Source organism: Pavona decussata, unplaced genomic scaffold (genome assembly GCF_977016875.1).
Source record: "Pavona decussata unplaced genomic scaffold, jaPavDecu1.1 SCAFFOLD_49, whole genome shotgun sequence".
Classification (NCBI taxonomy): Eukaryota; Metazoa; Cnidaria; class Anthozoa; order Scleractinia; family Agariciidae; genus Pavona; species Pavona decussata.
Window position 1 is genome coordinate 1321701 of NW_028145471.1, and position 13955 is coordinate 1335655.

The 13955-nt window shown below is 37.5% G+C and overlaps 3 protein-coding genes across 8 annotated transcripts in view; 1 reads left to right on the forward strand and 2 right to left on the reverse strand.

The window, feature by feature from the left end:
* LOC146481537 (mortality factor 4-like protein 1) overlaps positions 1-13955 on the reverse strand; it is a 210183-nt gene that overhangs the window by 124828 nt on the left and 71400 nt on the right. The gene's annotated exons all lie outside the window — the stretch shown is intronic.
* LOC146481543 (uncharacterized) overlaps positions 1-13955 on the reverse strand; it is a 164584-nt gene that overhangs the window by 80737 nt on the left and 69892 nt on the right. Inside the window, exon 5 of one of the 4 annotated variants that reach the window (XR_014864452.1) lies at positions 4112-5051. The exons of the other annotated variants lie outside the window; for them this stretch is intronic. The gene's annotated coding sequence lies outside the window, so the exon portion shown is untranslated. Of the gene's footprint in view, positions 1-4111; positions 5052-13955 lie in introns of those variants that run through there. 4 annotated transcript variants of the gene reach the window in all.
* Positions 3807-13104, forward strand: LOC146481549 (retinal homeobox protein Rx2-like). Of its 3 annotated transcripts, none has more exons than XM_085108389.1 (4): positions 3807-4085; positions 8051-8298; positions 9525-9703; positions 10372-13104. In XM_085108389.1, exons 2-4 carry the CDS (start codon positions 8175-8177, stop codon positions 10708-10710), a joined length of 642 nt encoding a protein of 213 aa, XP_084964515.1. In that variant the 5' UTR covers positions 3807-4085; positions 8051-8174; the 3' UTR covers positions 10711-13104. The 3 variants fall into 3 exon arrangements, with proteins under 3 accessions (XP_084964515.1, XP_084964517.1, XP_084964516.1); XM_085108391.1 differs by lacking the exon at positions 3807-4085 and adding an exon at positions 6801-7113; XM_085108390.1 differs by lacking the exon at positions 3807-4085 and adding an exon at positions 7141-7498.

Consider the following 13955-nt stretch of genomic DNA (forward strand, 5'->3'; position numbering starts at 1 on the left):
AAGTTGAAGGCGAGCCAAGATTCAGTTGCCTTTGGTCAAAAATTACAGCCTTGCGCGCCAATAAACGTGGGAGTAAATTAGCGGTTAAGTTCTTTTAGACGTGCCAAGGTTTGACAAAGCTTTAAGGAACATTAATTTCCTCCACTCAGTATTATTCTGTGTGTTCCGTGATACGCAATGATAATTCCGTATTAGAAAAATCCGGTAAGCCAACTTTATGCTCATTTAGCATACGAAATCAAACCTGGTCCTCGGCTATAGCTCTTTTCTACCTCACTACACCATCAACTTTTATGATAACATACTATCCTGTCTTAACTATTCATAGCGTTATACGCCTTCTGTGCCTCTTCACGCTATAAACATGTCCACGTTTCAGAACTTAGCTATTTTATGTTTGTTTTTACAGTCTGAGAGCAGATTCTTGAAAATAAATCGGATTGGATAAGAGTTTGGAGTTACACAACCTGAAGGCACGTAAAGTGAATACTCTTTCACATGCAGTTGTTTGTGCAACATTTCCGACGAATAAAAAGACGAAACAAATCTATCGGGTAGCGCCGTCTACATCCTGTTTTTTCACCCTATTACGTTTTCTTATGTCAAAGATAAAGTTGCAGTAAGTTTTCCTTAGAGAATTGGAACCATTTAACATTCATTAGGGCTATAAAAAGGACAATGCCTGATCCCAGCTAACGTGATCTAGTAATCGGCGTCAAATCGCTAGATGCTCCGTATCCAAAGTAAACAAAAGAGCCATTACTTCTAATAACATCCACCACAACAAACCGTAAGAGAGAATTTACTCATGTAAACTAATGAAACGGTTTCGTAAATAAAAGAACTACGAACTGCAAAAATAAAAAAATAAATAAATAAATAAATAATAATTAACAATTATCACTGTGGCAGCTTGTTCGCTTCTTTTTGATTTACACGATTTGTTTGCCGTAAATGACATCATATTTTAGAACTAAACAACGCGTGAGAATTGTACAATTTCCATCATGTTCTTGGGAGGTCAGCATCCGTTTACCGTTTCACAACTACGAACGTGCCACTGAATAGCTAGCGTGCATCTCTTGTCACCACGCGCACATTCCGAAGATTCTTTCAGGAGAACTTAGTCAAATCGATCAATAGACCTGCACCTTTCAAAAGCTCTATTTTCACTGGAACCTTATAACCTGCAGCTGTATTGTTTTTAAGGGCTGGGAACATTGTTCTGTTGACCACTCTTTTGTCCTCTCGACCAACCATGTAAGACGTTGCAAACCGTGCAGGGGCCCGTTTCCCGAAAGTTGCGGTAACTTACTGGGCACGATAAGTGTCTTTGGTGATAAATGTTTGTTAGCTTTGAACACTAAATTTTAAAATCTTATCATTCTGTGAAAACACTTGCCAAGTAATATGTCTCTAATCACTGTGTAATCGGCGAAAAAATATTTAAAAGTATAGTTATCGGGACGGGTAAGTTACCGGGACTTTCGCGAAAACGGACCCCAGGTCTCCCCAAATGGACAGCGGCCAACAGACTCGGAAAGGAGGCACTCCCTCAAAAGATATCTACACGTAGGCATGTTATGGAGTTGAGCAATTTTGGTGTGACTTAAGATAAATATCCTTGTGGTATTACGGCAAAAAATTGTATGAAATTTTTCTATTTGGCTATAGAGGTATAGATTTCATAGGATTTGTGAATATGGCAGGAAAAATAATGTACAGCACCCTTTGTCTCCGACGAAGGAAAGGGTGCTATATAAACAAAAATTTGGGCGGAATACTTTTACCCACAATTCTGAGGGGTAGAACCCCTCGGGTAAATTAGTTCCAGGTATTAACCTGTGTTATTCAAAACTCCATGGTTGGTCACGTTTTGGCCTGATTAGCTCGTTGCACTCAATAAACGCTTCTGGTAATTCGTTAACAAAACATTTGCAGTGCGTCAGTGAAACGAATTTTAAGGCCACAAATTAACGAGTCCAATCATTGAAGATAAAAATACTGGTCAAAATACTGGATTTATATACTTTAAAGCTCCCACAAATGTGGCCTTAGTGGTTATTTTTCTGACCATTCAGTGATACCGTGACTTACTGATGGTTTTATTAATCAGCTTAGTTGACCAATCGTAGTTTTCCAATGAAATCTGGCTGAGATAAAAAACTAATGCAAAATGAAAACTTAAACAACTCCTAAGAAAGGAAACCCCTTTTTATCCTCTGTTTATAAGAAAAACAATTAGTACCGTTTTCTACTGTAAGAGCCAATTCGTTCTAAATTTGTCAATTCTACCAACAAACACTATCTGGGGCTAATTGCTAGTTTGGTTTCACCATTAGTTTTCACGGAGAAACGGTTTCCGCTAGAGCTCAATGGAAACATTTCACCGACTTCCTTCCATCTGAGATGCTGTACACATCTGAAAATATCAAAAGAAGCAACAACTTTGACCTTTTAATAACAAATCAATTCCAAAGGTTTATGCAAATCGAAAGCCGATAAAATCAGAAGTAGTAGTTAAGTTAAGACTCCTTCGACCGATGAACACGCCGATTACATTATGTTTCTTAAAAGAGCGAAAATAATGAGGGAAAGACTGAGTTTTTGTTAGTTTTTAACTTGTTTGTATATAATAAAGCTTTCCGCCGGAAACATAATTCTTCGGATACTGAAAATTTGCTAAATGCCTTAAGCTTAAAATATCCTCACGTAATGATTCAGGTTGAGACGCAAGATTCTTAGATCGTGTGTGGGCATGCGCCCACATACATATCTTGATCTCCTTTGTATTTGCTAGGTCACGATAAAGTGACTCTCTTGTTGCATCGTAACGAATGACCTTCCATTTACAATGTTTAATTGAGGTAAAACCTCGGAGATGTTTGTATTGGTGAAAGCGACAATTTCGTGCAATGTCGCCATGGTGCGTTCTAAGGTTACCTAAGGTTGGATTTGCGGAAAGTTTTGGCGATTTCACGCTAGCACGCAATAGGCATTCATCGCGTGTTCTGTGGGCCGTCGTAAGCTCTTCTCGTTCAATGACCAGCCTGTAATAATCAATCAGTTAAGAAGGCTCATTAGTAAATAATCTTATCAAATCCTTGTGTAAACGAAAATTCGGCGAAACTGTTCGGCTTCAAAATCACTGGCAAATGTTTAATGGAATTGAATTCTTAGTTAACATTTCCAAGTAAAACGTTTGAATCTTCATTGTAGGATCGCAAACTGGATACAGGGACGAGGTTGAGATCAGCGCAAGAACTCGCAGATGTCATCTCAGTAATCTTGACAATATCCCAAAAAATGCAATACCTTGATCTTTTTATTAAAATTTAATCTGTAGACTAAGTACCTATTACACCATTATTTGTTTAACGCAGAAAACCTCAGCGTCTCGGCCTCTGAAATGATTGCCTCTTCTCTTCGAGTTGACAGAGGCATCATTTTCGATTATTCTACAACGTTTCTATTTACTCCTTGTGAAATAGGCGTCATTGTTGTAGGAGACCATCGCATGTTGCATTACCCTTGTCAATCTCTAGTTATGGTCAGCTAAGCTAAAATCGCTTTAAGTCCTTTTCATCCGACAGCCATATAAATATAACGCTAATTCTAATACTCTATAAGCATCATCCTTTCAAAAATACGTTTCCTTTCTCCATAAAATTGCCAGTCTTAAAGAAATAACAAGTTTTGTTTATACATTGGGTCCATTCGCTGTTGCGCTGAGTGATAGAACAATTAACTCCGCCTCATGTGTACTTCAACTTCTTTAACTACTGGGAATTTTTCTCGAAGGAGGAAAAAAGATTTAACAACACTTTGACAGTTTTCTCACGCGCAGTCACAAAGCATGACTAGACAGGATTAGGGAATGCCGTAAAGAGTGGCAGATTTAGGCTTTTGAAATGAGCTCACGGACCAGTTTACTTCCACAATACTAAACAAACAACCCATCACGCATACAATGCACCGTGGAATGATGAATGACGGGCTTAACGTAGTGCAAAGCCGAGCGTAGCGCATTCTAGCAAAGACAGAAGTCAGGGAACTTAGGAAGAGTTTATGTTCAACTGAATAAGGTACAAACGTACTTAATTAGAAGCGTATAGACTTGTTTTACCATATTGAAAACACTGAACCAAATTTGCATTCACCTCATGTTAGATTTTACTTATACGACATTCGCAATTTAAAAAAGTGTGTCTTAAAACTTCTTTAATTGAAGTGAGAAACGTAAATGATTTACGAAAACCAGCTCACCTTTTCATAAATCCTTCTGTCTGAAACAAAGTTGACAACTTGATTTACTATATTTTTCTCAATTTATCGTTTTAAATAGCTATTTAATTATGAGCTATCTCTTACCAAAATATGAGAATGTGGGCGTTCAGTTGTGTAGCAATTCAATAGATATCTTTGGTAATTCTTTCCAGAAACAAACCACCAAGGTCTCAGGAAAGTTGCTATCGAAGCCAAAAAAACTGAGTGACAGAAAGACCCTTTTATTCCAGTACAGTCCTACCCTAGGCTAGCTTCCTTTTTTTCCATGGACATTTTGAGATGGTGGTTAATTCTTAAGACTTTTTTAAACGCTATATATTGAGTTTTATCAGTTGTGAAAAGCGGAACCAGTGGGATAAAATATGCAACAGGAAGTTTATTCGGCATGATCGACCAGTTTACCTTTGCCTGATCTGAGCTACTTGCTAGGAAAAACATTCTTATATACCGACGGCAATCACACCAGTTAAAATCATGAAAATGCAAAGTTTTATTTGGCATTTCAAACAAAATGTTAAATAAACACTAACCTTTTAATTTTAACAGAAACCTAGTTCTTCCAAGACCATTTAAAACTTCAGTTGAAGTGCAATTTTTAAATTTCATTGGCAAATGTTGTAAAGTAAATGAAATCAAATTAAGGAAAGTGCTACTGAACAACTTCTAGTTTGATGGAGACATATGAGGGTTTATTCACAAACTCGAATATTGGGACCACAGGCGATTAATTGAAGCTGGACTCGACAGTGAAGGGTAGAAGTCCCCTGGAAGAAAATAAAAACAATTACAACGAAGTGGATAAAATTGGTTAAACAGAACTGGCGTGGCCCAAACATAACGTGACAGAAATATAGGATTACTCAAACATAAAGGTCCAAAAATACTGTAAAGCGATTTGGTAAAACGAAAGGAAGCCTAAGCGGGATAAACTGTGTTATGTTTGGCTGGGAACGAAAAAGGTTTGTATTTGTGGTTAATGACGTAGTCTTACATACTTAGCGTGCTACAGTGATTATTTACGGCCATAAACTGTATATTCCAGGATAGAATTCTATCCGATACACGAACGGAGCAAATGGATTCATTGCGCATCTACTGTTGCTTCGATTTTTCCCGTTTCAAAGATTTTATCGAAGAAACATTCGCTTGACGAAGATAATGACGAATGATCTGGTTAACTCTTTCAATCACCTGCAAGTCACGGCGTTAATTGATGTGGTTGTAATGGTTTTGAACTCCCTTAAAAGTGTTACTTTTAATTCCTACTCCTAGGCTATTGAGCGGTACGTTCCTGCCATGCTCTGCTCTTAGTTGTAAAAGAAGGTTCAAACATTTTTGTATGCGGATAAATCGTAAAGTAAGACCATACGATTGATTGCCATTGATCTGTATCCGCTTGTGGTGCTCCTTTAAAAGGTGGTTCTAACAAACTGCTTGTGAAGAAACTGCCTACGAGTTACTATCAATGAACTATGGCTGCTGTTGCATGTTAACCGTACATTTCGAGAAATGAAATATCGACTTTCTCTTTTTTTTTAATTCCAAACTGGAAGTGCTTTGGTCATTTCGTCATAAAGGAAGAATGTATGTCAGATGCGGAAACATTCCGATCGTTTTTTGTTTTGTTTTTCTTTTTTTTTTAGAAATTGCGAGACCGACAGCAGGTCAAGACAATAATTTCAATGCCCGCATGAAGGAGGAATCAACAACTTGTAACATTCCAAATATGTTATAAGGCCAAAACGTGAATACCGCTCAAGACTCTAATCAAAAGTCAGTAAAAAAATCGCACACGGTGATACACTCTTCACAAGAAATCAAGGGTGCAGAAATCGAATTAAACTATAATAAACAAAAGTAATGCTGGTCTTTTTAAAAGTTATCGTTATGATCAAAATTATCAATGACATATTCTGAACAATAACCTTTTTATATGTATCATGGCCCATTGAAAGTTTTCGGGGGAAAACAAAACCATTTTTAAGAGTAGAAAGCAGAGAGACAGACAGAAGAAGTAAATGGGAAAGTTGCCACTTTTTTCCTGTTCCAAGTTCGAGTCCGGCCACGGTTAGACGGAAATTCAGTTTTTTGCGGCATTACCGAGGGCGATGGGGATGAGTGAGTTTGATCAAAACCAAAGATTAACCAATTCTCGAGCCAAGGCGATATGAAGATCAGCACGTTATTACGATCGATTTCCGAAATTTCTAAGAAGCTGGCGTTGGGCTACTTATTTGAAAATCATATCACTGCAAAATCGAAACTGGAACTGAGAGATTAGCAACGAAGAATCAAAGAAAGTCTTTGTCGGTACAGCCTACAATCAGTACGTTATTAGTCCATAATATACCGAATTTAAACAGTTAATCATCTTAATTGAGGCCAGGTTGGAAAAGTATGGTAAGCGGAAGTAATTTCCATCGTTTATCTTAAGATTTATCGTTGGCTCGCATCACTTTTTTTTTTTTAAGAAAAACAACTGAAGCATTACTTATTTGACCCACAGGTCCTAAATCCGTGCTTTCTGGCAAACACTCTCCTGATCGTTCACGGAATGCCAAGGCAAAGCGGCAATTTTTTTCCCAGCGCCCACACAGTTTTAAACCAGACACGTAACATGTTCCAAAAAAAAAAAAAAAAGAGCATCATCAACACGTCATGATCTCGGATGATCATAGTTTCCTATCTAATTAACTATTCTCTCCTCCGCTGTACACTAACAAAAAGCCTCTTCCAGGAGGTCCGCAAGGCCCTAATTAGGACGCTATCAATCAGTGTCAGCGGCGAATATCTTGAGCAAATTATCGGCATTACAAGTAAATCGAGGTGTGTACTTTATGATAAACCCGGGTTAGGCAATATAGTGGAGAGGCTAGTCCTTTTAAGCAAGATTTGTTTAGCCCCACGGCTTGAGTTTTATGTTCGGAAATGAGAAATGCTCAGTGAGCAAATGAAACAAATCTTCTCGGTATGGCCGTTTTATTGTAAAGCTCAGGTGGATTACCTTTTAATATCGTCACGTTTACCAGGACTAACCAGAACAGCTTGTGGGACAATAGACGAAAGAACATGAGCCTTTGTATGTGATTTCACATTAAGACAACATAATGAAGGCAAATTGACAATTGAAAACGTGAAAACCGAAAATGGAAGAAACCAGAACTTAGCGACATTTGACTTGAAGAGAAATTGCTGATTAGTATTGGCGAAGGTAAGGGATGAAAAAACACCTTCAGCAGAATCATCTTGGACTAACACTTCGTTTACTTAGGTTACTCACTTATGAAGTCGTTATAGGATTTCGAGACTGTCTCATTGTCGATTGATCTCTTTAGCCTAAAAAAAAAGAGAGAGAGAAAGAAACAGAAAATTTAAATCTTCTTACGATCTTAACTTTTTCCTCTTCAAATAAGATTGTTCCATCCCGGCGTGATTCTGATTTCAGTAGCTGCAGGAAAGGAGTGGTTAATAACACTCCCGCACTGTAAGAGTATTAGAGATGAATTTAGTTGATAGAAGTCATGCATGTGCCGTGGTAAGATAGGGTATTTTTGTTTGTCGGACGAGGTAACCACTATTTACGTACATTGCGATTCTGTGGCTACATACATGCAATGCTTGTTACAGTCAGGTGATAACACCAAGCGAAACTATCGTCTTGTAACACTTTGGTTTGAAACTACAACATTTTCGTTATGAATAGATTGGTTATCACTCAGTATAAAGACTACAAACTGACAGGCAAATTACTTATTTATTGCAGATAGAGAAACGGAAAGGAAGACAATAACACCTTCGTGAACGTCCATTGCGACAGACCAAGCAGGTGATTTCTAGCACTGATCAAGAATATTACGTGACAAGTGTAAAGAGAGCAAACATTAAAGATGGAATCAGGACTGAGCACATCGTCATTCTCCATCGATAACATTCTGAAACCAGACAAATGCGATTCATCGCAGGAACCTCGTTCAGCAGATAGAGCTTTAACACTGGCTGAGCGCCTCGCTGGTAAGTACTGTCTAGCGAATGAATGCCCACCCAACCAGCCATATGATCAAAATAAAGAGATAACAAGGGTCGATAGAAGCAGTCTCGGTACAATCTAATTTCATCACAGTCCAAAAACGTCCAATTTCATTGCGATCCAAAAGTTAATATCCTAAAAAGATCTGCTAATAAAAAAAACACTTGCTGTAAAATTTTTTTCCGTAAACTTCACTACAATTAGATCCGCTCTCTGCATTGAGGTGAGCATCGGATAAACTTAAAACACTTCATTATTTAATCTCACGCCCGATTTATCTACTGAGATGTCTATTTTCTTAAACGAACGCATTAATTATAAAACAGCCCTGATTGAATTCAACCAACATCATTTTTACCTCATTTGTTTTTGGGAAATGTTAGTCCATAAGGGTTTTTCCAAACAGTTTAAATTTTTTTCTTTTTTTGCGTGATTTCATAGTCACGGGTTGAATGGCGCATTCGTATCAGTCATTTTGATGCATCGTTTATAATCCCATAACAGGCTTATATAGTAGCTGTTATGGTGTCATGCGATAACGTTTCAGGAGAGCAAATACGCTGTTATTAGTCTTGTCTTCTCAGACAAAAACGTGAAACTATCCCACATTGCTAATATTCAAACTACATTTTTAACAGGGAAGAGTAACGTTTAATACAACACTCTTTTGTTTTACCTTTCGGGAAAAGTTCCATGACCATCATTAGCCCTTGAAACAACAAATAATTAAAAAAAAAAAGGTCAACAAAACAGTGGTACAGGCCCTAACAAACATAGAGGTGTACAGCATACTGTAAAATGAAGGTTATAATGTCAATCCGGATCTTGACGAGACAAAAAGAATTGACTTTCTGTTCAATTTTAAATGACCTGATCTTGGATTGCAGTCGCAATCGTGGATCGTTAGGATTGGTTTCGAAATCTTATTTCGGATGGTTTATTCTATTTACCGAACTCGTGATATGAACTTGGGGTTTTGCGGCACTGTCGTTCTGAGTACATGCACGGCAGATACGGATTGATTTGTTTTCAGATTTTCACTTCAGCTAGAAAAATGAGATAAACGTCTGGAATTACTAAATCGATCGGAAAGTGGATCAGCTGATTAATACGAACGTTACCAAAAATAGACGTCTGGAAGAGGCGATTTCCATCCCTAAAGCACTTACCCTTTCCGAGGAGTGTCACTTGACAATATTTTTCTCTGCAGATATAATACTGGAAGTGCATTATGGATCGTCGAGGGGAAAACATCGACGGACGCGCACTGCGTTTACCCATCAACAACTGCAAATACTGGAAAACACATTCTCCAAGACGCATTACCCAGATGTAGTTATGAGGGAGCAGTTGGCAGCTTATATTAACATTCCTGAGTCAAGAATCCAGGTTAGCTAAAAGTGTTATTAAGTGAGTAATGCGATCGGTTCAGCACTCAATAAAAGTAATGCAATATATCATCACTATGTATTTTCAAACCCCACGTTTTCAAAACAAATATGGCACATTCTGAACATTTCTAACTGCGGTCTAGGTTCCACTCTCCAACTTGATAAAGGGTAGCCTCTAGCACCGATTATGCAGCTTAATGAACTGCAACTGCATGAGTTCTTTAACTGAAACATAGAAGGAGTCGTGGAATGTCAGTATTAAAAAGAAAAAAAAGAAAAGGGTTTTTAGGAAGGTTTGGACGTATCAGCCACGATAGATTATTTCACGCATTTTGGGGGATATTATACAATGATAAAACATCCACGACAACAACAGAAACAAAAATACCGAGATACCGTTGGTCAAAACAGCTTGCACCATTCGCATAAATATAATTGGATTTAAATTGAAAAAATAGAAATCGACGCCGAAATAAGTAAACGTTTGCCAGTCACACTATGTTATGGCTCAAAAGTGAGCTTCGAAGAGAGTTTTACGTTGTGATAGAAGTATTTAGGCTCATAGCAATGACTTTAAAACTTTTTCCAACCTGCATTATAGCTTTGACTTTAACATGTTTCGATAAGATTGCGTTATTGACATCTTAACTGTATGCTAAATTTTAGGTGTGGTTCAAAAATCGAAGAGCAAAGTACAGAAAACAAATGAAAGACGGCGAAGAATTAACCTCATCGGAAATAGAAAATAAAGCATTGGAACGTCATTTCAACAGTCATGAGGCCCCGTGGAGCCCCCAACACTTTTACACAGCAAGTGGTTTACCTTTCGGCCCAGGGAATGCTGCTACAGCTCAAAGCAACTTCGCACAGTACTCCTGGTCGGCCGTTCCTTTGTATACCTCAAGCCCATGCGCATGTTTGCCGTCGTATTCTGACACTTCAAGAAGGTCTTGGTCTTGCACGGCGTGTTATGAAAACTCTGATACAAAAACCCATTTACAATAACTAGTTCTGGTTTTACTGCCTGATAATTTGGCTATAAGTACAGTTATTGATAATGAGCATTGAAATTTGACTCTAACGCCCCATACACACAATAGATAAAAAAGGTTTAACTGAGCTGTCACCGAGAACTGGGGTGAATGCTGCACTTAAATATGATTTCTTCCATTTTTACATACACTGGTTTGTAGTGTTCCCTTCTATTGTTTCCCTCTTGTCTTTCCCCACTCCTTAGTTTCCTCTTTTTGCTGCTACTTGTCTTATTCCTATTTTTAGAAACTGTTTTATCGTATTACCAGTGAAGGTATGCAGTGAAAATGGACTAAATTTGATTAATCAAATTATCCTAAATGCAGAAACCAAGAAATTAACCCAGAAAGGAGCAAATCATAATCAGATACATCTACATGCAAGGAAACAATTTGAAAACGTAATCAACGATTGCTTTGAAAAACTAATGCAAAGACGTCTTTCGGCTTTTCAAAGTGACACTAAAGTACCTGAGCCTCCTTTTTCACCTTTTAGATCTTTACTATGAAACCACATCTGGCCGCTTATTAGAAGTCTGAGGTACAATCAGGCTTTAAAGTTTCAGTTTATCTCGTTGGTTTTCTTTCTTAACATTTTTAGTTGGGGGTATAACTCGGCATTGGAGATTGCAAAATTAGCAAAAGAAAATGAGGAATTGCTCTACGCCTTTCATGATAGGAGCTCACAACCATGCACTCCTGTTTCATACTTAACATTGACACGATTTAATTTTCAATGGCTCTGAAAGTGACAGAGTCAAAACTTTCAGAGAGCTTGATAAAGAGTCAACGATTAACTTCTGCAAGAAATTCAGAATTTAAATTCTTTCATTTTCATCGACAATCGCGATCAACGAGATAATAGATAAAAACATTAATTGTTGGACTGGACGGAATACCTATTATAGTGCAATACAACATTGATAGTATAATAGTTACTGAATAGTAAAGATCTATGGTTAGGATATCAGATGAGGGATATTTTGAGAACGAGAACAAAACACTTGAATACAAGTAACCGTCAATATTTGGCTTTTAGAGATCTTATCTTGAGATACTCGAAATCCGCGCAGCCACCAAAGCCATAAACTTGAATTTTCGTTTCAGTAAGATTCAGCTGAACAGTCGGTTCAGAAAGGTACAAGTTTTTGTGATCTGGGCATTAAACTATGCATTGGTATAGTCAACAAAGCCAATATCTGTCTCAGAGCGCACAATCATGGTTTAGAAAAGGCTAAGACTTACAGCTTTATTCTAATACAACTTATGGACGTCTAGTTGCAGGATTATACAGAAGAAAGATGTTTCGGGATTATCCTGAAATCTTTGAGAACTAGACAGTTAACCAAAGCCGGACATGATACAGCATTCAAATCGTTCCAGCCAATTCCGGATCACCTCAGAAATAAACATATGAATAAAAGTTCAAAAACAAGAAAAACCAAGATCATTCAGCAAGACTCATTGTACTATATATCAAGCACAAAGACAGAAACAGCCATAGTTCACGTTATTTTAGATAAGTCAATTCTGTGACAGACAACGAGAAAAAGAATGTACATTAACTGGCTGAAAATTATTCAAAACACCTAAACAACAGCCTGCCAAAATGTTAATTGGATTTATATGCAAAAAACAGAATAGAACGCCAAAAATAGCGGAACTTTAACACTCCACCTTAAATACAAGTCCCTGCGTACGTGTCAAGCAGAATATTCCCACAAGAGTAGGTTACATCTTGTGGGAAGACAAGACAAAACAAACAGACAGCAAATGAACAACAACATGAAATTGTTTTTATCTCGATCGAACCATGCCCATAAAGTGTTTAATTTCCCAACGCCCACTCTCTCATGAAAGTGCGTCTGTCAGTTGGTCAAAAACAAGACGGCCAATGAAAGCAACGTTGACAAATAAATAAATAAAATACCGCCTAGCCAATATCACTTTAAAATACGTTCAAGGATATCATTGTAAGAGCTGATTTAGATGTCAAATACACTTCATTGTGCAAAAGATTGAAGTACCCGAGGAAAGGAAGATCGTAATAAAATCAGAATCTTTTGTTTTAGTGGTTCGGCTGGGCGATGGGAAAAGATACACTTTAAAGGGATGACCTAGGTTAGGTATGTTATCTGTTCAATTATTTCTGGTCGAGAGTACATTAATGTATTATTAAAGCCAATCCATGTGTGTCAATGTAATTTAAGGAGACTATCCCTCTCTTGCACCCGTAAAACAGAATTATTGGTGGGTGATTGAAAAGGATCATAGAAAAATGCTTCACGTACTCTACTGTTTGGACCTTCGAAGTATCGTACCTTGTAAATGTTCTCATTGTTGTAAATAAATATATATTTTGTTGAAATTCAACGTCCTCGCTGTTTTTGTGAATACTTTACGTCTACTCGATTTTGAAGGGTTTAGGGTCCAGAGTTTAAACCAACAATTGCAAACTAGATTTCTCCATAAAATGCCACAACCTTCTATTTTTCCATTATTTGGACAAACGAACTATCAAACTCAATCTCTCAAGGTAGAGCAGATACGACGGTATTCCCCTCTACCACGTTCATCACGAACAACCTGGCTATTTTCTGTTATTGTTAATCAATATATTCTGACCGAACAACAAATTCCCGCTAGGTACATACTTAGAAACAAGACTGGGAATGGCTGACTCAGAAATTGCGAGGAGGAGAGGAGGGATTCTTGCGGTATGGCTCGATTGGGTTTATCAGAACTGATACTTTCCAAGTTTGAACCAAATCACAACACATTAAAAGAGAATCCTGGAGATCGACACCAACAAGTTTGCTAGAAATAGATCTTAATTACTGAGGAACCGAGTCGCCATGGCGACGTAATGACGTCACTGCTCTTTTTTGCTCGATCGTCTTCAAATATTTAAAGTATTTTTTTTCCCCAAAACGGTGCGAGGTACTTGTAGTTCACATAATTTCTTTACATGTACCGCGTTTAAATAAATCCTATCATAAGAGCGTTTGGGGAATTTTTTGGCTTAAGTTTTCGGTTGTTAAAATAAAACAATTCAATAATTTCCTCGAGTTGCTGTAACTCAGGTTTAACAGTCTTATAGGAATTTAATAATCGGCTTATACAATTTTTATACCTATTAACGAGCTTTGCTAAAAAGGTTGAAAGATATTGCTTTGTGTCGAAAAATATGGGCATAAATAAGGTGAGCATTTTGTTCTT

Bases quoted from the DNA above. Each gene is read 5' to 3' on its own strand.
- LOC146481549 (XM_085108389.1), top strand. From the start codon at position 8,175: ATGGAATCAGGACTGAGCACATCGTCATTCTCCATCGATAACATTCTG. The intron at 8,299-9,524 runs GTAAGTACTGTC...TTTTCTCTGCAG, and splicing joins ACTGGCTGAGCGCCTCGCTG to ATATAATACTGGAAGTGCAT. The intron at 9,704-10,371 runs GTTAGCTAAAAG...GCTAAATTTTAG, and splicing joins TTCCTGAGTCAAGAATCCAG to GTGTGGTTCAAAAATCGAAG.